Raw genomic sequence first — 23,940 nt, forward strand, 5'->3', positions numbered from 1 at the left:
TAGACTGTTCAAATTTAGGCAGGACATTTCGGATTTTATGCAACAAAAGAAAATATACAGAATAAAAATAATAATCTAATTATGATTTGTCTAGAAATCACTGGTTGAATGTAAAGTTTTATGAGAATTTGGAGAGAAACACAACATAGACAAAAATTTCGCCTCATTTAGGGAACTCGTTTGAATGTCTCTAAAATCATATAAAGTCTTATTTAGCGGGTCCATTAAAAATTCCTCAGACATTCAAAGACTAGTTATGTAACTAAAATTATAAGGCATCTCTAATTAACTCGGTAGAACTAAAAAAAAAAAAAAAGTTAAGTCATTAACTCTGATTTAGAATAAAATAAAATTTTGATTTTACCCATATATAAATAGAGATTTTCATATTTGTACTCATCCGGTTCTTAATATAAAACCTATTTAACTAATTTGATTAGATTAAGAAAGTCAGGTAAGTTGATTAACTATAATAAATATGAGTATATGACATGTTTTTTTAAAAAAAAAAATACTTTAATCATCTTCATTATATCCTCCCCACCTCTCATACTTGATTATAGTTGAGGAAGTATCAATAAGGGTGATTTGAAAAAAATTGATAGACATAAGAAATAGGTCTTATATTTAGAACTAAAATCAACTCTATAATTAGGGTCTATATTAAGTGACTTATTATAAGAATTGTCCATCTCTTATCTCATACTGCAGACGGATGGGAGTATAAGTATTAACCTTCTAGATGAGTTTATGTTAAAATCTCTAGTAATACGCCATTGTCAACCTAGCTATAGGAATAAGAAGAGTGCTTTTTCTAAAATCTTTCAAAGTCAAGTTAAATAAGTACAAACAGAATATTTAACTAACTGTTGATTTAGGCATATTCAATTATCCTATATGTGAGTTTATGCTAATCTACCTAGTAATATGCCATTGATACCTTACCTATTACTAGGATTGGAGGGTTGCTTTCCCTTTGCACATTCCCAAAAAGGAAAGAAAAAAAGAAAATACCAAACCATTAACCAAATGGCTACACCAATACTTCAAATACTTAACTTTAAAGTGTGTGTTTGTTTCAAGATACAAAGAGAAGAGTAATGCTATCTCTTGTCCTTACAAGAGAGGTCTTATAAATAAGACCGGAAATAGTATTTTTAAAAAGAAAAGAAAAGAAAAGTAATATTTTTGTGCATCTCACAAAAAGTACTAATTTTCCAAATAGATCCTTCATAAATTATTTCTGCATGCTTCGTTTGTTTTTTTTTTGCGAGGCTCGTTAATTCAATAGTTAAAATTGCCCTATAGCTAATCTGCTTGGAGTCTAGACAAATCAAATGAAAATGTTTATAAAAATATGGATAAAATATATTTATGAGGTAACAATAAAGTCTAGAAGTGTTGGGGAAAAAAAGTCTAAAAGTGGTAGCAACTTTTAAAAAAGTGACGGATGGAATTCAATCAACACCTTACTTTTAAAAGCCACAAGCGAGCAAAAGGCTGCATTAGCTTTTTTATTTCAGGAAAAAAAAAGTCCTTAGCTACATGATTTTTTGCCTCCATTACTAACAATAATGACTGGCTATATATATATATATATATATATATCCTATTGATTTTTAATTTTTATTAAATATTCATCTGTTTACTCATAATAAAAGATTTAGGAGTATTTGGACCAAAACCAAACCATAATTTTAAAATTAATTATATGTGTAAAAAAATTTTTTTTGTCTCAACTCACAAGTGAAAGTACTTTTTTAAAAATACTTTTTCATTCCAAATATCGTCTCAGTATTTCATTTTCATTTAGCGTTTAGATATATATATATATATATGTATTTATATATATATATATATATCAATGGTAGGTTGTTCTAATAGTAATGTCATTTGTTATGCCTAGATTTTATGCTTAAGCTTGATATTAACATATTCATATGCGTAGGTATATTTAATTATATAAAATCTGCGTGTGTGTGTGTGTGTGTGTGATGTGCGGCCACACGCAATCTTGCCCCTCCCTCTTGTACTTACTTTTATATTATAACCCTAATCATCTAAACCAAGTGTCATTGGTCAAGTAGCTAGCATAACTCATTTTAAACTTTATAAAACTATAATACAATAAAACAGAAAATTTGTCACATATCTATAACATAATTAATCACATTGCTTTTGCAACAAATTTCGTGACGCCTTGTTCGTGTTTTCTTTAAAAAACAAAAGATAAAATGATATTAATTAAAAGTGAAGATTAGTTACCCGGCAATCTCAATCATAGAAGATAGAACTAAAATTGGAAATAATTTTTTTCTTGATTTAATCACAAATTTTATTTTTATTTTTATTATTTTTTGGTTACATTAGGTAAACCCTCATAAAGCATAGTACCTAACCCCTCTAAAAAAATATGTAATGTTTATTATATGTTATTGAAGAAAAGTTTGCTTTTGTTTGGCCATCCAAATGGAGAAGGACAAATGATCAGAATTTGAAAGAGAAAGGAGGGGACACTTTCTTTTATTACCGTCTCATCTTTCATATTGCAAAAAAGGTAAAACATGTTAATTATCAGTTTCAGTGAAGACAAATTTGCAAAAACAAAACTAGTAGGCACTCACCATATTTATCTCTGAGTCGTTATTTGAAATTACGTCATTCTTTTTATAAGACATAGATAATGAAATTACCTAAATAAATTAGTTCAATTAAATGCAATAAACATATAAAAAAATATAACTTGTATTTTTAAAAGGACAACACCTACACCAGGTCCCTTATTCATTATGTCAATTTCTTTAATCACATATCAACATATATTTTATTTTGAAATATTAGCATTTAATTATAAATTCACATGAAATAAAAAAAAGCACATGACCATGTATGATTGGAAAACTTAACATAATAGATATATGTAATGTAACTTAAGTTTTTTCCCTTTTAAACGCACCCTTATTTATAAAGAGTAAGTAGTGAGCGGATTGTTAATATGGAGAGACAAACTAAAAATCAATGAATGTAAAAATGAAAAATGATATTAAAAAAATCTAGACAATACTCGTGTATCTTATAAATAGAAATATGTTATTTCTGAAAAAAAATTATATATGGGAGAAAGTAATAAGTATCAGCCAATATTCACGAGTTACAATTGCTGCTTTGTTATCCAATCGTATAAATGTTAGTTCAATTGATACATAAACATAAATTCAATTCATTGCACTTCACGCTTACTCCATAATTGGCCTTATCCATTTAAACACCAGCAGGTGAATATGGTAAAATATGGAGCCACCATAGCGAAGGTTTTTAAATATTTATCATAATATATTTACCATCTCACTTAATTTTATTTTGTTTTTTTAAATCATTTCATTCTATTTCGTTTTTAATTAGACTATTAATTTTCAAAAATATTCAAACTTCTTCCCATTTGCAATGAAAAAAGCTTAATTTAGATTAGAACAAGAATAATGTTAAGAGATCGTTTTTTTTCTTGAGCAAAATTTTAAAAGATTGGATTAAACCCACAAATGCATACCCAAAAAAGAAAATGAACCACATTATATAATGAAAACTAACATAATTCACAGATAGAGTTAACATTCTAATAGAGATGTTTTATACTAAGATCTTAATAAATTGTTTTTTGTCCATGAAAAAGCATTCTAATAGAGACAGAAGGAAAAAGAAAAAATTAAAAAATCAAAAAAGAAAATTAAATTATCTATCTAAATCTATATACTATTCATAAATTATGATAAAAGTACGTCTTTAATTCTTTAACTTCACACAAAATTTCATTTTGACTCCTTAGTGTTATATAGTGTCTTCTCGGTTATTTAACCACAATGTGGCTGGCACAGGAAACAAGCATTGAAAATTTAAATGTTAAAAAAAAACTGCCATATTAAATTTAATTTTTTCAATAACAATAATTACTTATGATTAGAAAGATATTTTTTTAAAAAAAATAACCTAATTAAAATATTGTAAAAAATTAAAGGACTAAACTACACTTTCTGACTTTATCAAGCATTGGTAGCCCTCGTTAAATTTAAATAAAGTGTTAACAAAAATGAAACTTGAAGTTAAAAACGTAATCTGACCAAAATTATATTAGCTTAATATTAGAATAAACAAGAATAATACTAATCCAGGGGTCAAACCTTGGGCCTATACAAATTCTTAATCATAATTGCCCAGCAAAAACAATTCCAAAACATATTGTTAATTGCTTTCCAAAAGTTTTTTTTTTTTTTGGCTTAGTATGAGTTGTCCGAAGAACAAGAAGGGCACCTGGTGAGACCATTCTCATTGCACGCCGCACAATTCTTGAAGCCGCCTTTCAGTGTATACATCTTGCGGCTACCGTCGCACACGTCGCACAGAACGAACCGATGACCATCGCACACGTCACACAGGGAGCAATCTGCTGCGGGCAAGCCTTCCATGAGCTTCTTGAGCTCACCACTCTCGTGCAGCCGGATAACCTCCTCGGCCCCACCGATGTACCTCCCACCAATGAAAACACTAGGCAGCTTCATCCCCGTCTTGCACATGATTCCCTGCAACTCCATCACGAATCTGGAATCCATGGACAGATCTCGTTCGTCCATCTTTACCCGAAACCCGCGAAGGATGGATCGGACGGCCCTGCAGTCCTCGAACGTCGACCGGACCACGCGCAGGCTGGTGAAGTAGACCACCACGCGGCGGTCCGCTTCAGGAGGAGCGGGAAGGGGTAATGTGGGACGGAGGAGGCTGAGGCGGCGGTGGAAAATGGAGTTCGAGGGGATTTCGTCTAGGAATAAAGTTTGAATGTCTTTGAAAGAGGAGTGAGAGAAGGTAAAGGAACGGGACGACGAGGTGGTGGTAGGGGTGGTCGGAATACGAATCGTCGTCGATTTGAGCCGCCGCCGCCACATTGAGTGGTGGAGCTGATTTGATTGGTTTCTTGAATTTGCAGTTGCTGGTAGGAGCGTTTGGGTTTTTACAATTTCCTCACTCACAGAGAGAGAGAGGAGGAGGAAAGGAGGGAGGAAGGGAGGGATGGAGGAGAAGGAAATGGAATGGTGAAACGGACGAGGTGGTTGAGTGGTCTTTTATGTTTATTTTGCTTCAATAGGTCTGAAAATATATAATTTTGTTGGCAAGAAAATACATAATTTCTATTTTTTTCAACAGAAAACATATAATTAAATCATTTATTGACCTCAAATAATTGGTTCACTTGAAAAATTAATAAATTGTCTCGGCAACGTTTTTATAATTAATTTTAGACTAAATCATATAAATCTCCGCTACACTTCAAGTCAATGGCTAATTGCCCATACTTAGATGAGGTCTGCATTCGAATCCGACGTTGATATATTTGTATGTGTTTGCGTTTAATTGTATTGTATAAAAAACACAAATAATTGGCATTAGTTCACTTGAATTTGGACCTATGGTGGCTGTTATTGTGGTTCCGGTGGTCAGAATTTTTTTTTTAAAAAAACAAAGTGGTAAAGGGAATGTTTGAACCCATGACCCTTGGCACATTAAAAGTAAGAGGTATTATTGTAATCTTACTCTTAATTTCAATTTCAGTTTGATCCCTTAGTCCTGTAGTAATATTTCAGAATGTTTTAGGGGTTGACTGATATAAATTCTCTTCTGCGGTCCTTAGATGAAATTTTCCCTAAGTTTTATTTCCTATCATATTTGTGTATGTTTTTCAAATTGCAAGCTAAGGTCAAGGAGCCATTAATGCACACCCAACACCAAATATATGAAATAGTATCAAATATATGCCTTGTCAAATTTATTATATGTCTTTTTTTTTAATTACAAATTCATTATATAAATCTATAGAAAATAGTATTTTGATTTCAAATCCAAACATAAACAATATTAAACTCATAATGTGGCCCTCACAAGCTTGGAAGCGCAAAACTACACTAGACAAGAGAACCAATATTGACTTTTGGAAACCCCGACGAGTTAGATCAACTGACAGGAACTATTCTAGCTTAATCATGGATCTTGAGGTCGAGACGTGGGTACGCAACACCCTAGGGACCAGTCGGTCCCCTCCACTGAGGGGTCCTAAACAACGATTCGGATTAGTCTGAGACCGTTGTGGTGCCTGAAAGATGGCCTGTTCTAGGATACTGGGTGCTATTCGCAAAAAAAAATATATTGACTTTTAGAGGTATCTTTTTCATGTGGCAGCATGGTCTCTCTCTCTATATATATATAAGTGTGTGACAGAATGATATCAATGAATTAAACCCACCAAAGTGAGTGGATTCTGAAAAGTGTCACATGGTACCCCCTACTGGAAAAGCAGCCCACTAATTATTGTAAATATTTTTTTAACCAATATTGATTCTAAAAAAAAAATTATTATTAGTTAAGCAAGAGATTAGAGACATAAATTTACATAAACGTAAAAATTATTTTTTTAGGAAAAGTTATCCTAAATATAGGACAATCTGAACTGAATCCAAATCGGTCAAAATCTGATCTTACTTATTCTTAAAGAATATTATTTCCAATATATTTATATTAAAAACATCTTAGTTATTCCAATTCAGATTCTAAATTATAGTTTTTTTGCATGCCTGAATTTTTTTTAATTACAAACACATCTAAATATTAATTTACTGAAGTATACATCATCCTTAAACAAAGGATGTTTCTTCGGAGAGCAGTCAGAGAGGTGAGAAAATCTGTCTGCCACGACACAGCTGGGCTTGCCATGATGCTTAATTGCGAGGGATCTTACCAGTCTTTATCATTCTTTTAATGTTTAGGTTAAACAGATTAATTAATATTTAATTAATGGTTACAATTTAGTAAATTAATTTAATCACCATTACAATTAACATATTAATTTAATCAGATCTTTCTTGTTCTTGTTTTCTTTCTAACCCTGCAACATATTTAACCAACCCAACTCCATGGAGAGAGAGAAATTTCAGTGAGGGGGATGCTGTTTGACCTAAAATTACAATGGGCCAAGGGCAAAATATTTTGCTATTTAGTTCTATAATTTTGAAGCCCAAAATATTTTGTTAAGAGGGTCCAAATGTTTCATTAGTATGCAAGCTCAAATAGATGACAATCCGTCAACAGCAAATTGCTTCAGTGGCAGCATCACTTGTTAGGCTTGTATGAGGTCTCAGGCTTACGTCAAGGTTTTTCTGTCCAGGTCCAGGCAGTCCGCATCTTTACAAACATGTCTATTTCACCACATTGAATCCATTTTGAATTTGATAAATGTATTGCTTGTGAAGTATGTGTTCGTGTATGTCCTATAGATCTACCCGTGGTTGATTGAAATTGGAAACTGATACTCAAAAGAAACGCTTGCTTAATTACAGTATTGATTTTGGGATCTGTATATTTTGTGGTAACTATGTTGAGCATTGTCCAACAAATTTTTTAATGAAGGAAGAATATGGACTTTCGACTTTGTTTGTATGCGTGAACATATTTAATTGTGTAAAATTAAAAAAAAAAAAAAAAAGAGATGACAATCCATTCTAATGTGAAAGTTTTGGGTGGAAGAAGCTCTGAGACGGTCAGGGGAGAAGGAGATAGATGTGGGAAAACTAGTCAGGCCACATTGGGCTTGCCCCATTTAGCTTATAAAAATGAGTGGGCTCATAAAATCTAGTACTTGGATTTGGAAAAAATCATGGGAATGTAGAAAAATCCAACCGGTCAATCAGATCATGGAATCAGTCTATTGGTTGGTCCAATTAAATGATTAAACTGAAAAATTGATTGAATCAGTTTATTAACTTAGTTCGCTCAGGATGATCGACCTAATTTTTAATACAATGGTACTCAAAATTGTTAATTGAAGTCAAAATTTTCACAAAACTTGAGATATAAATTTAGCCATACTTGGTTCATAAAGGAGAAACAGTTGTGGATGACATTCACGTGAGGGTTGTCTTTTGAATTCTCTTGATGATGATATCTTCTTATTTTAAGCATAATGGATAAATTACTAACTTGTTTTGATAGACAATCTATTTTCTAACAAATGAACTTGAAGAAAATCCTAATTACAATATTCTTGGCCCCTTTTATTTTTTTTTAATCTTGTCTATTTTGCGTTGGGATATGAGTTACTCATACATAGTAATTGATATCTGTGTCTTTATATTTATAAAATCTAAAATAAATTACACTATTCACATGCTCTAAAAGGATCAGTTTGGGGAATGGATTTGATACATTTAACTTTTATGTAGTTTCTTGTGCATCTTTAACTTCATTAACTAAGAGGGGATGTAGAAGATGGGGAAAATGTATATGGTATATTAGTTAAAAACAAATTAAAGATATGAGAAGGAGATACATAAAAGAAAACGTGCACTAGATCTATCCATCTTGTTCATATAAGAACTAGTCTTATATATATTAATTAACTGTAAAGTAGTACACGACATATTGGTAATATTTCCTAATAGAATCAGCCTGAATCTTATTTATGATGTATTCAGTTATCTTTGATGTTATTTTTTAGTATCATCTAGCACCCTAATTTTATTTATAGTTTAGGGTGTTAAATATACTATAAATAAGATTAAGGTACTAGAAACACACAAAAAAAAAATTAATATCAAAGTGTTGGATGGAATCAAGAAACAATATTAGAATGCTAGATGCTACTTTATGCATTAATTAATGAAATAATTAATTTTAATTAGTATTTTAATTTTTTATTTGAACTTTGAAAAGTAATAATAAATTCTTTTAAGTTGCGAAATTGCTTTTCCAAAAAAGAAAAGAATTTTCTGGTTAAAAGAAAAAAAGAAAAGCATGAGTAATTTATCATTGTAGTCTTCATGAAAGAGAAATTAACTGCGCAAAACAGAGAATTAAGTGTATATCCAAGAATATCTTGCCAGATTTGTTTTCTTTTTCCATTGCGTGTATGGGCTTCACTAATCACTATTTCCTTTATGGGTTATGAAGCCCATATGAACCAACATCCTCTATGAGCTTCTCCTTGTTTCCATAAAAGGAAAAAAAAAACAAAAAGAAAAGAAAAGACGATGATGATGTGTGGGTGTGTGAGACACACTAGCTATGAACTTTTCCAAAGTCACATACACCGGTAATAGGGATATTGTGCCTGTTTGGCATCACTTATTTTGAGCTTATAAATAGCTTATAAGCTCTATAAGCTTTATAAGCTCTATAAGCTTTATAAGCTCGATTAATACAATTGGGTCTGTTTGGATCAGCTTTTCTGCAATCGGGTTTTTGTCTGAAAAACTACAATAAGCTATAAGCTAAAATTAACAGCTTATGACTTATAGCTTATGGCTTATAACTTTTGAAATATGGAGAGAGAAAAAGTTAAGAAATTTATTACCTCTTTTGGTTCTTATTATAAGCCTCAAATAAATAATTTGTAGATAATAAAAAATCAGTTAAAATTAGTTGAAAGTAATGAATAAGTTAGAAATATATTTTTATTTTTAAATATGCTCCTAAAAATATACTTTTATTTTTTCATGTTTCACTTTATATTTAAAATATTTTTATGACTTCTTTATACTACTTCCGGTCCTTAATATAAGACCCCGTTTGACTTTTGTTTGGTCCTAATTATAAGACCCTAATCCATTTTCTCTCTCATATTTATGCTTTTTTTTCCAAGATAGTCCTTCTAATAATGATAGTTCTAGCCAATACACTTAATTAGTAAGGATATTTTAGGAATGACAACACTTATTTATTACAAATAACTAACTTAACTTACTTCCTTAATCTCCTCAAATAAGTCAACCGGGTCTTATAATTAGGACCGGAGGTAGTATTAAATTATTTTAATTTCATTGTATTATGTGAAATTATTTTTTTAATCATGTTTCATTATTTATTAAAACTCATATCTATTTTGGTCATTTTACAACCAAACTTACTTTTACTCAATCATAATCCAAACAACCTTTTACTAATCTCACTTTTACAATCTAGCTTTTCTGAACTCTAATCCAAACACAATTCAGCTTATCCAATTTAGCTTTTATCCAATTTCACTTCTCTATAAGCTACTTTTTTAATAAGCTACTTTTCCAATCGCTGATCCAAACGGACTCATTGTTTAATTTTCTTCATTTTATATAATTGATCCTTCCATTTAAAGAAGGTAATAGGTATATAAACTTAGATAAAAAGTATATTTAGTTTTTTAATGTTTCGATTTGATTTTTAATTTTATAACGTGTCTGTTCCAATTCTCTAACCATGACATTGTTAACATCGAAATTTTAAATGAGTAAAAATTAATATGTATCAGGTATCAACATTTGATGATACTTGGTTAGCATTTAAAATTGAGGTGTATCAGGTGTTGGTACACCTCAAAAAAAAACTTCAAAGTGCTGATGCCTTTTCTGAATAAATTTAATTATTGCTGCCATGGCCCAGATTTCCACTAAGGGAATGTGAGAATTAAGAGTTAGTGACTTGAGGACATATCAATGATAAATGGGCTGGCCGGCCCATTTTAATGGTTAACATTGAATCCCGAGTGGCCTAAAATGGGGAGAAATTGATCCTGTCTTGGTAAAATTTATCTATTTGAAAAGTTAAAATGATTATAACTTATTTTACATGATTTTACGCCAAAAGAAATAAGCAATTTCTCTGGACTCCTGAGAAAAGGTCTGAATGCAAGTACGTCATGAAGTATGTCATAGAAGCAAACAACTTCGTTTTTAAATGACTAGAGGTTCGCCAAATAAGCATACAACAATTTGTATTTGTTATCATTTAGTTTGCCACTTGCAAATATAGCTGCTCACATAACAGAAGGGGATCGGCGAGACCGGGACAAGTTTGTCCTGAAGAACAAGACTGAGGCGTCATGTTTTGCTTCTTTTTTTCTTTTGGTAAAATATCTTTGCCATATGGTTAAGCTATTACAATGGATTTTTGTTTTGTTTTTTTTTTTCTAGTTTTTTTTTCTAGTTTTAGTTCTTTGAGCTTAGTTCTTTTGAAAGCATCTTTTTGTTTTTTTTAAACTTTGTTGGGCTATAAAAGCCTAAATAAATAATAATTGGCATAATAATAACTCTAAAATTTATTTTTACCTTTTCAAAAATTATAACCAACTATAAAAACTCTAAATAAATAATAATCATTCAACTATATATGTGCTAAAATATACAAATATAAACATTTTGTATTACACGTGTCTGTCTTAGCCCTATTTTTTGTCCCGTCCCGGTTTATCTTGTCCTGTCCATCCTATCCCAAAATGGCCGGAATCAGAACAGACTAGCCAACGGACTATTTTGAACACCCCTACTTACAAGACAAGAAATAAAATCAAAATATTAGTAGTTAATAAAATTAATAAAACAAGAAACAAAAGTGTAACTACTTCTAGCATTTAATATACATGCATGAAAACTAATTTATAGATATTAAGAAAATAAATTAGTTATTTGTAAGAAAAATGTATTGGTGCCCTTAAAATATCATCTTTAACCATTGGAGCACATTCCATGCTTACTAAAACTACTCATCAAAGGATGAACTATTCAATTTTGGACATATTCAATCTCAATTTTTGCTGTTTTAAATAATTTTTTATTTTAATAAATAATTGGTTCAAAATAAAGGTAGTCTTATAATTAATATTTCTTACATAAAACAGTGAATTTATCATTGAAATCATGTTCTAATTAGCACTAAATGAGAACCGCTTTAATCATATGCATTCAAAATGCATATTAGTTCTGGTTTAAAAAAAACTACTTATTAGTAAAAACACCTTTATTATGTACAAAAATTAGGGGTGGAAAGTGGAAACAGGCCAGGGCCAGAGCCAAGGCCAAGGTAAGCTTATAACAAGTCAACCGGGTGCCGCGGCATAGGCTTTTCTTTTAGCCTAAGTCTGAGACAGGCTAACAAGCCTAGACTGTCAAAACAAGCTTCACCAGTTCACCAAAAAACGGGGGCTTTTAAATAGGTTGAAAATAAGTCATAATTACGTAAATCAATTCAAAATTATAATAACTCAATATCAAAATATGATGGAATCTAATCAATACCAACAAGAACGCCTACTTTCTACACAATTTTGTGTAATATTATAAATTTATAGCAGGTCTAAATCGACCTAACAAGCTTAATAGGCTTGGACCTAGTCTGTTAAATAAAATAAGTCTTCAAAAAGACATAAGCCTATTCCTATTTTTAAACAAGCCAGGCCAGTTCAAGCCACAAGCCCACACTGGCCTATTTTCACTCTATCTGCAATCAAAAGAGATACTTTAATGAAAAATAAATTTAGAAGACAATGAGTTGAGATATTATATTTAAGGTTAAAATAAATCTAATGTCTAGCTCCTATATTTAGAATTGGAAACAGGATTAGTTTAACATTCTTTTCCTTCCTGATCAACACAAGAAAGTCAAGAAAAGAGTAATCTATATCTCAACAACTTTCCCAAATGGTCGTGGACTATTAGAAAAAGTTAAAAATAACTTGGTTGAAAATAAAGAAAAGAGTAATTTGAGGTACATGCTTTTTAACAAAGTTGTTAGATTGAATACACAAAGTTAAAAAGGATTGATATCAGGAAAGTTAAGGCCAAAAGAATTTGACAGTTTCACCACTCGAAAAAGCACAATTAAAAAGAGCCTCTCTTCTGGGCCCTCAAGATACCCACCAAACGAACAAAAAAGGAGAACCTATAAATGATGGTCCTCATCTCAGTCCACTGGCTGTGGCCCCAAAAACAACACCTGCTTTTTCTAATCCCCATCCTAGTTTTCACAAAATAATTTTCAGGTATCACACAGAACACCCTAATAATGCGGATGTAGAGGGTTCATAATGGCAAAGACAATTCTAAGAGGGGCAAAAGTCACCCCCAACACCTGGATTCATTATGCTATGAAGAAATGATACAAAATTGCCAAACATAAAAAACTTTACATCTTCACTTAATTTAAAAAGCATAAGGGTTCCTGACATGGAAGCTTCGTATCAATATTACTATCCACATATAGTATTCCATAATTACCTATTGGTATTGTTTGAACGCAAGAGTGTAGCCAATATTTCAGAGAATTGAGGGCGTTTTGAAGGTTGATTGTTCCAGCACTTGGTCATGAGGGTTTTCAGACTCTGAGGACAGTCCTTTGGGATCTCAGGTCTGAGGCCGCAAGCAGCTATGCCCACCGCCGCCTGTACTGGTGAATATGAAGAATAGGCTGCTTCACCAGTAACCATCTCCCAAAGGAACATGCCAAAACTGTAAACATTACTCATCCATGTCTCTGTCACACACTCTGGGTCACCTGCAATTATCTGTTTTCCAAAAAACGAAGGAAAAAAAGAAAAGGCAAGTCAGCTTTTGGAGACAAGGTAATATAATCCATCAAAGATCATATTGAATAAAAAGACTAACAAGACGGAAACGCATGCTATCAGCCAGTTATAAGTGCAAAACAAACACTGGGTATCCAGGTCAGAATTGAGATTTAGGCTTCAGACAACGTGGGTTCCAAATAATGGCTTTACCAGATTGTTTTTATCTGTTCTTTTTTCTGCACGCACACGAGGTGTGAGTGTTTTCATAGTAGCTTTAGCAATAGGACAATAACTAGAATGCTGGGATAAGCGTCATGCTAAAGCTTTAAAACATGCGGGCTCCATTGTTGAATCAATTGTGCTATAATTGGCATCACACGGAGACACTACTTTGCCTGACACAGGAATGCTCAAATAAAGGTCTAACCAAAAAAAAAAAAAAAAAAGGGAAAGAGAAAACAATCATGAAAACATGTTAAGCATGCTCAAACAAATGATGCCAGGACAAGCGACATAAAGTTTCTTTATGGGCAGGCTAATTTAGTAATATGCTTCGCATACGATGGATCTTAAAAGTCATTTGAGACAATAAAAACTATGGAAAGTACTCTAAATTGCCTTAAAGCAAAACATATAATAAGTCTTTTCAGCCCACTAAGGGCAGACAGCATAGATAATTGATCTCAAATACGTTAGACTGGAAGTTAAGTCGTAAAACAGGTGTGAATGAGGACATGCAGGACACCAGATGGAGAGTTTATAAAACATTTTTGCGGTTTGGGGCGACTATATATATGTTGTAAATAGAAAATATTTAGTTTAATATTTTATTAATCATAGGAGAGGGCATATCGAGTAGATTGATTGTGTAACATAAGAGAAGTAGATGGCCTCTGTTCTACAATTTTTATTTCAAAATTACTGTAGTTGAAACACTGCAGTGACAATCACGAGAACAGAGACTTTGAAATTAATTAGGCATCAATAACACGGGGTGAAAAAATTTACTTTTTCCACGTTGGAAATAACTGAATTTTATTATAGCTTTTCATCCCTGCCTAAACCAAATAACTCCAGCAACCATATGAATCACACATTAAGAACATAACAACTATTTGAAGATGCATTTTTCTGGTCATAGTAATAGGGAAATTCTGATTTTCTACCGGTAGTAATGTTCAGAAAGAGATCAACGCCAGATAAAGATTTGGCACAGCGGTAGCCAGCAGGGTAAAGGCCTAAAGCTCATTGCCATCTTTTATAGCTTTTTTTTAACAGGCAAGCTCATTTAGATGACGCGTCTAGGCGATAAACTATAGGAATGGAGAAAGAGCAAGTTTTTCAAAAAGGGAGAGTTGACACTTTGGGAGCATGTTTTTTACTTTTGTGTTTTTATCTTTTCAGAGAACAACTAAAGAGAATATCATGGACCATGTATGGCACATACAATACACATAACTAGGAACAAATTATTTTGATAATTTTGATAACTTTGCTAAAGTTGTAATCAGTGAGATTATGGGCAAAGTGGCAAACCTCTGGAGCCAGCCACCGGTAACCATCAGTTTCATACTCTGTTGCCTCGCCAACATTTTTGCAAGCGGTGACTATACCCATATCTCCCAAGCAAGCATTCCCATGGCGATCCAATAGAATCCTCTGAGTATTGAGGTCCCTGTATGCAACACCATGATCATTCATAAACTTGATGCCCTCAGCCACATCAACAGCAATTCTAATGATTTCCTTTATCTGGAGCTTCTTGTTCTTTAGCATCAAATCATGAACTGAACCACCTTCCATGAACTTCGTCACTACACATAACCCATGATTTTCATCCACAGAAACACCGCAAAATTGCAGAATCTTTTTGTGGCCACAAGTCATCAGTTCTAGCAGATCTTGACGGAGCTCAAACTGATAAGAATTTCCTTTATCACACCCTTTAAGCTTCTCGATTCCAACCCTTCTACCCATGTGGACCCCTTTATATGAATTGGGTCCAGTCTGTTCTACAAACTCAAGACTATCTGAGTTCAATAGCCATTTTTTGATCTCTTCCCCACCAGACTGAATTGTCTGCCATTCATCTACGGATACAATAAAAGAGGAAGTAGGTAATGGTACCTGTAGCTGAACTTTTTGGCTAGAATTCTCAAAACCGTTTCCATAATATGCATCGCCACTATCTTCTTCAATCTCTCCAAGTTCTCTCCCTTTGGAATTCTCTTCTTGACATCCGCAAAGGCCAAAAGGAAGCTTCACTGCACTGGTTTTGGGCTTCTTCATTGCAAATTTCAGAGCATTCTCAACTCGAACTCTGATCAATTTATCTTGCCCAGGCTGAACAAGAAGAAGGACAATGCCAAGGGTGAAACTTTTTTTCTCAAAGATCTGTATCTTCTTGCAGCAAATGCATGAACTATCCAGTGCACTGGACATTGAGGGCCATGAAATTGGAGAGTTGCAAGCAAAAGTCAGCTTATATATACACCCTTGAATTTCATTATCTGGTTCTTCTTGGATCAGGATTGCAGGCTGATCATCTACTGATGCTTGCTCCATCAACTTGATGTGCAGAAATACATCTTTCATATCAAATCCAACCTGAGCATAGCTGTGAAAACGAAAGGAGGAAAAAAAAAAAAAAACAATTTTATGCGAGGCAAAAATTAGAAGTAAACGAAGACTCTATATTAGTTGACTAGAATTTCCAGCACCCGCATGCTCCGGTCAGTCTTACAGGTGAAGGTAAGAGCCAAATAGGTGAATGAAACCACCAAGAAGTGAACCCAAATGTTTATAACATCATCACTTTCACAGACAACACAACCAGACTGTGAATCATGCCATTTATTTCGAGTTCAAGAGCTGCTTTCAAAACAGTTCAGAATCTAATCTCATTCAAAAGACAATAGAATGCTCAGCAGAATCCCACCTGAGAGGCAACGAATCGTAATGCTTGCGAATATTGGACATGAGCTTCTCCGGCAGCTGGCTACCAGGATAAAGCTGAGTGAGATTCCGGACGACACTTCCCCACACAACTTTGCGAGAACTATCCACCTTCGAAGGAGGCGCTGGGTCACGAGCAGAATCCAGATTGAGCGAGTTTTTGAACGACGCTATAGCTTCAGTAACGTTGCGACTCAGCTTCTGCAATTTCTTCTGCATCTGCGAGGTCTCCTTCGGTCCACCAGCAGTAGAAGAGCTCTCCGACGTCGTTTCGCCCTCGGATCTATGCTGCGTCCTCATCAGGACCTGCTCCACCATTTCCTCGTCCGTACTGGCACGGCTCGACCAACACTCCAGGGCAGCGGCCATCGCTGGATGAAGAGGAAGAAGCAAATGTGGGTCAGATCCAGTTGCGTGGGAGCTGAGGACTGAAGAGGGAAGAGATTCAGAAGGACATGGACGTAAATTTGAGATTTGTAACGGTGGCCGTTGTCTTCGACTTTTTGGCGCTGATAGATAGAAAATGGAGGATAGATTGAGAGAAACAGAGAGAGCAGTGCGGGTAGAGAGACTGTAATAAATGGAGCGTGATGGGTTTGATGACGATGGACGGTGAAATGGTGGTCAATACCATAATTTAGATCTTTTTTCTTTAGATCTTTTTTATTTTATTTTGTATTGTTTAATTAAAATTAAAAATATTTTGCAATTAAAACTCTTAAAAAAATAATATAATATAAAAAATTGAAACTTATATTTTTGTGTGTTGTTTAAATTTTTCAGTTTAAATATTTTGAATTTATAACGTTAAGGAGGAAATGATATAAAAACTAAATTTAGACATTCTTTTTATTTCATTTTTTTTTTTGCAAGCTTTTAATTTCTTGTTTTGGGTAGTACCAATTAATTTCTGAAAATGCATAAAATCACATATAGAATAAGTCAAGTCAAATAAATTATGAGCATGTTTGGCTCATTATTTGGAGGGCAATAATTTTTTTTTTCCAGCAGGAGCACATTTGAAAAATCTATGATGTTTAGGTTGGCGATGGAGTAATTTGACTTTTGCATAAAAAGTTACAATAAGTTATAAGTAAAAATTAGTTACTTGTGACTTATAACTTATGACTTTTGAAATATAAAGAGAGAAAAAGTGAAGAAATTTACTGTCTCTTCTAGTGCTTATTATAAACTTCAAATAACTAACTTATAGATAACAAAAAATCAGTTAAAATAAGTTAGAAATTTTCAAATATAGCCATAAAAATATATTTTTGTTTTTAAATATGCCTCTAAAAATATACTTTTATTTTCAAACATGCTCTTATAATAAATGATAAAAAAATATATGAGATCAATAGGAGCTTAGAAATAATTTAAAATTATTATATTGCGTAAATTGATAATTTTTTTAATTTTTTATTGTTTAATAAAAGTCTTACTCGTTTTGATAATTTTACAAATTAAAATTACTTATTCAATCATAATTCAAACAACTTATTTTCAAAAACTAACTTTTATAAAATTCAATCCAAACACAATTTACATCACCCAATCTAAACTTTTTAAAATTCAAATTAATAATAAGTTACTTTCCCAATCGTTAATCCAAATGAATCCTATATTATACTACTCTACCTCTACAAATAATCATTGAACCGGTGGCAAAAAAAAAAAACATTGAACCACTTGAAAATGATTGTTGATAAAATTTAATTTCAACTTACAGTTTCTCATGCATGGAATATATTAAAAAAAAGAGACAACTATGGTAATATTTGAACGGCCTTAATTATTTATCTTTGATATTGATATTTTGCAAATTTTGAATATGGTAATTAAAATGCGTCGAAACGGCGAACAAAGGAAGCCGCTTTGGAGAAAGGCGTGGGGTCAGTTGGTTGGGAGTGATGGGGAATGCTGTGGGCCCTTGGACCTGCACCCCATGTGACCCCACAACGTCAAAAAGACATATCAACACTGGAATTCTAAGACATCACTCCCCACCCCTCATTGTTATTTTCCCTTTTAAGTGGGGCCCCCGCCATCTGATATAAATCTCGTGTTAGCCTTCTTGCCTCCCGTAAATATTCGTTTGATTTTTATCTTAATTTTAAATATAAAATTTTAAATCTATTTTATTTTTTATATTTATTCATTTTTAAAGATATTTTTTATAATAATAATAATTCTACCTAATATACTTGATTAACAGAGATATTTTAAAAAAAAGACAACAAATATTTATTACAAATAATTAACTTAACTAATTTTTTTAATCTATTTAAATTAGTCAATTAACTCTTATATTAAAGACCGGAAGTAATAATATATATATGTGAAGACACATATATATTATTCAGTCCCACTCGCTTTCTTATGTTTTAGCCATTTAATTTGTTAACTTATACAATTTATTACTTGTTTATAACTGGATTCCTAAATAGTTATGTGATGTTCTTGAAGGAGTGATAGATTAAATTATAAAAACTCAAGACATTATGTTTGATGAGGTAAACTTCAATAAATGAAGTATAAATAAATTAAAATTGCAGGAACTAAATTATTGATTTTTAAGGATTAAAAGTATTTTCAAAGGAGTTATGTGCATTTGAAAATTATATTTGCTCAATATCATTTCAAAAGTATTAAAAAAAAGGAGCAATATCATTATTCTTGTTAAAAAAGCCTTCAATATTTAAAAAACTAACATTCATCATTAATAAAAGTGACATTAGAATTTTTTAAATATTTTTAGAATGACATTAAGAAAAAAATATTGAATACTCACGTCTCTTTCACGAATACTTTGTAAAAATGAACATTAACCCATTTTTCTAATATGTATTTCTCTCAATTACTAGTGTAAAATGTTAAAAAAAGCCTAATATTTGAAAGTTAAGGTATAATATTTTGTATATTATTTTATTCATAACAAATTTATCTTTCCAATATATTACCTCTTTGAACAACCGAGGGAAATAGATATTTTAGGAGATGAAAATCTATATGTTGGCCCAAAAAAAAAAGTAAATCCATATATATATATATATATATGAAAGAATAAGAATAAGATTACATTTTTTTCATAACAATAAGATTACATAAAATTGTTTAAAAGCTATTATTATTAAACTAATTTTTGCTAGAAACAAACAAAAGCATTTATCATATTTTGGAAGTTGCGGAAGAGGAGGGGGAATGACAAGAAATATGATTTTGTTTTTGTTTTTGATTTTGATTGGATTGAAAAGAAGTGGATTTTAAGTTGAGGTCAAATGTCACGCCCAAGGTAATCGAACGAGCTCACCTTCTCGGGATCCAAGTTGGGCCTAGAGGCATCAACCAAGCCCAAGATCCTATAATCAATGCAGCCCAATTACTCCGGAAGTTGATTCACTTTTTACGACCCAAATAACAATCCAGTAAAGCCCAATTATCCCAAGAGAAACATCTCAGCGATGGCAAGTGATCGAAGCCTAGATAACGCCCATCATCCAATGGAAATTTTAAAAGCAACAATTTTAACGTCAAAAACTATCAATAAATGCCAATATCCTAATATGGTAATATTCCCTCGCTGAGACGTTTGTTTTAATTTTGAACATAAGAACTTCATCCATTGTTAATGAGAGTTAGGTTTAGTGGTAGGGATTAGTTTCCTACAACATGATGAACTTAGAAGAGATACCTATATTTAGTGTCTAATAACGTCTCAAACAGAATTGTTTTCAATAAGAGGATATCTGTGCCTAGAAAAAAAAAAGAATATCATAAATAAAGACCGCCAAAATAGAAAAATTACAAATAAGGATGCATGATAGCATTAATATGGGTTTTGACAATAATTTTTATGAATATGTCCCTGTGTGCAATTTTTTAAAAAGGCCTTAATCCATTTAGAGCCCAACAGTCCTCGAATGATGCCCATGCATGGCAAATTTACAAAAAAAAAAAAGACCTTAATGTATTTTGTTTTACAAATTTACAATTATTTTTTCAAACAATCTTATTGATTGCACATACAAAAGAGTGTTTTACTGATAAGGATATCTTCCAATGGAAATAATTAAATAAAGTATTTTAAAGAAATCAAAAAAACATTTATTATAAATAAGTAACTAGACTAATTTATTTAATATTTATATATTTGTTATTTAGCTCATATATTTAAGCTTGAATGAAATATAACATAATTAAACATACTTTCCGATCTGAGTTTAAAAATAAAGTGCAGCAGTAGTCATGAACTGTGAACATTATGACTTATTTTGAATTTTATTTTATATATTATGGACATAATGATTTATGTTAATGAGTTATCAAAATTTCTAGTCTTGCCAAAGGGACGAAAAAGGTCTTGGCTTCGGTGCTTCTTTCAAACTTAAGGAGCAATACTTATTTTTAAATGAGATTTGAACTGTTTAAGTGTGATTTTATAGTCCAAATTAAAAAGCTTTTAATGCTTAATTGTTTTATGCGATAACTTTTTTTTTTTAGAGTAGTACTAAAACGAATACAAACTAAATAGAATAAGTCCAACCCCTAAATTCCTCTATTAGCCACCCCCTCTATATCAGGGGTAGGTTGCTCTAAGATACAAAGATTACCCTCTAAATAATGAGACCGTCTAGCTAAGTGATCAGCAAAAATCAAAGATTCTCTCAGTACATGACATGGAACAATTGACCAATCTTTGTGGCCCAGAAGCTTGGCTTCATCAATGATGTCCTTGAAGGGATGAGTTACCTTATTGCCTCTACAAAAAAGGGAGAGGGCTCCAATGCAGTTTGCATGTAAGAGAACTTGCTTGTAGCCCTTTGCCCAGCACAAGTTGAGACTATGTATAAATCTGATTAGCTCTACAATTGTTGGGGGTGTAGAGGTCAATTTACAACTAAAACCTAGAATCCACCGTCCTTCTTTATCTTGTAGCATTCCCCCACAGCCAGTCTTGCTATCTAGTAGAACATAACCATCCAGTTCCAACTTAACATGATCCCTTGGGCAACATTCCTACTTTCAACATTATGTTAGGATCTAGAGTAGAAACTGCACAGTAGCACAGGGAGATTAACTCTTTATCCCAACAAGCTTTGACAAAGCTGTCCCTGGCTCTGCTACTCCTCGAGCTCTCCCTAGAACTAAAAACCTTTTTACACTGCGACACCCATATATCCCAGCAAATGTAGCAAAATAACATTGCTCACTAGATCTTTTTAGTAAAGGGTTGTCTAGCCTCCTTGCTCAAGTTCCATTTGACCTAGTCTAGCCCCTGTTTAGCACAGAAATCTGGCCAAAGGTCAAGTAAAACTTCTAACTCCCATCATCAGCAAGCATTAGTGCAATCCAAGAATAGGTGCATTGAATCTTTTATGTCCCCCCATCCAAACGAACACGTTGCAGCTTCCATGAGTCCTCGTCTAGCTCTAGATTTAGCTATATGTGTCCGTCCATGAGCCAAAAGCCATATAAAGGACTTGATTTTCTCTGGGACCTTCCATTGCCATAGCATCCTCCAAATGCTGTCCTCCCGCTGCTGAGTATCTACAAGTAGAAAGTGATGAGCAGATTTAACGAAGAAATGACCATCAATAGATGGTCTATCACATCCTGAATTTTAGGCCTAGAAGTATCAAAACTAGCCTGAAATGGGTAGGCTACTAGACCCTTTTTGGCAGAGGTCCTAGAGATTCCTTGAAAGGACAGCAGGATTCCTATGGACTAAATCGCAAAAGAAAAGTTTTCTGAGACTGAGAAAAAAGGAAGTTACATACTCAAAAGAAGTCTTAGGGCCCAGGAATGAGAAATAGCGATAAATGTATGCCAAAGGTCATGTTGGAGGTCTCAATGAGGTGGATTTTGAGGTTAAGCCAAACTAGGAATAAAATCGTAATTTTGTAAAGTTTTGGGCTGGTAAGGGCAAAAATAGAAATTATGCCCGAAAATCCCAGAAAAATCCCCGAAAATGGGAAATGATAGGTTAAGGCCTAAATACTTCAGAAAAATTCTAGAAAAATAGGAATAAGGTTTAGAGGCCTGTATGAGGCTAAAAATGATGAAAATGTTCCTAGAAGGAATTCGCGGAATTCCCAGGGTTTTGACTGATATGAAATACTTTCAAAAATGAATTATTTAAAGTATAAGGAGGCCTCAGATAATCAGAAAAAATAGGAAAAAATACTTGAGAAATTATCACAGGTTTTAAAAATAATTTCGTCCCCAGAAAGCGAAGAGGTTGGCTTTAATGGAATTTAAAGCCTATTTACATATTATCTGAAAAAAGTCAAAGTCAAATGTCTATAGGTTGACTTTTGACTTAAGAAAAATTAGAGAAATCCTCCATGATGAATAAATAATATTGGTATTCGGAGATAGATTCTCGGAGTTGTGGACCGGTAGAAAGGATTCGATCAAGATCACTTCGAAATAAAAGTTATTAATTATTTTAATTATTTTAATGGAAGAACAAGGGAAGAGCATCACTCCCTCTTCAAGCATGTTATATAATACCATGTGGATTTGTTTGAGATGAGAAAATAGTACCAGAACATGTCCTAGTGGTCCTCGGAAAGCTAGGACCCAAAAAAATACCCTATACGGTGTAGAATGGCAAGATAGGTGGAGGAATGCCTAAGGGTTGTATTTTGCACGAATTTTATATTAATTTCCTTCCTATTTTAATGCCAAGATGATGAAGGAATATGGAAGAGACAAGTGTACAATTAGATGGGAAAAAAAGGTATTACGTGTATGACTGGATGCAACGTGTATGGTTAAATTAAAAGCATGTGGATTGATGATGTAAGTATGATGTCATTAAGATGATGTAAGCATGATGTCATGGGACACTCGTCACCACAATATTAAAAGAGAAAATGGACAGTCCAGATCAAGCCATATATTTTTAAGATTAACAGCTCAAATTCAGTCTTGTTTCTATAAATACCCCCTCCCCACCCCTCTTTTTTGTGTAAGCTCATGGAACCATGGGAAAACTCTTGAAAAATGGATTCTAGAGAGAGAAAGAAGAAGAAGGGAGAAAAGCCAAGTGACCCCATGCAAGATTAAGCTCTAAAACAAGGTATGTTTATGGTTTTTTATGCAGTTTTCACTACCCTTGTTGTTATTGAGCTTGGTTATGAATTTTAATGATTTTTGGGAGCTTGAAACCCTAGGGGGCATGCTGCACGAAATTCTTAAGGATAGGGGAAGATGAAATTGATGTTAGAATAATGTTTAAAGGCTTGAGAGGAACAAGAATCAAGTGGTTTTATACTGAAATTGGTTGAATTTTGTGATTGTGTAACTTGAGAAAATGTTTTGGCCAGACCTGGTTCTTGTACGTAGGATGTGATTTTGATGATTTTGATATTTCCAATGTGTTTAAAATAAAAAATTATGTAGGGATAAGATGAAAGAATGAATGAAGTTGGAAGCATTGGAATCAAAATTAGAAATTAAGTGACATATTTCGGTTTTGGCCTAGGACCAGAGGAAGGAGCTGGATTTTGATGAATCTAAGCTCATATTTGGATTTTTTGGACAAAATTGTATAGGATTGGCCTAAGGGAATGATTTTTACAAAGCTAGAACACTATATTAAGAAAAAAGGGATTAAGTTTAAGGACACAAGT

At 32.7% G+C, this 23,940-nt stretch overlaps 2 protein-coding genes across 2 annotated transcripts; both read right to left on the reverse strand.

Moving 5' to 3' along the window:
* Positions 1-4,107: 4,107 nt before the first annotated feature.
* On the reverse strand, positions 4,108-5,010 carry LOC114759772 (uncharacterized protein At5g39865-like). Its single transcript, XM_028949023.1, has one exon. It carries the CDS (start codon positions 4,932-4,934, stop codon positions 4,272-4,274), a length of 663 nt encoding a protein of 220 aa, XP_028804856.1. The 5' UTR covers positions 4,935-5,010; the 3' UTR covers positions 4,108-4,271.
* A 7,937-nt stretch (positions 5,011-12,947) lies between these two features.
* Positions 12,948-16,830, reverse strand: LOC114759778 (probable serine/threonine-protein kinase DDB_G0282895). The gene is made up of 3 exons (XM_028949030.1): positions 16,287-16,830; positions 14,885-15,965; positions 12,948-13,345 (listed from the first exon to the last, which is right to left on the reverse strand). The coding sequence occupies exons 1-3, from the start codon at positions 16,670-16,672 to the stop codon at positions 13,055-13,057; spliced, it is 1,758 nt and encodes a 585-aa protein (XP_028804863.1). The 5' UTR covers positions 16,673-16,830; the 3' UTR covers positions 12,948-13,054.
* Positions 16,831-23,940: the final 7,110 nt, after the last annotated feature.

Source organism: Neltuma alba, unplaced genomic scaffold, assembly GCF_004799145.2.
Source record: "Neltuma alba isolate B1F8T4 unplaced genomic scaffold, ASM479914v2 tig00010901_pilon, whole genome shotgun sequence".
NCBI lineage: Eukaryota > Viridiplantae > Streptophyta > Magnoliopsida > Fabales > Fabaceae > Neltuma > Neltuma alba.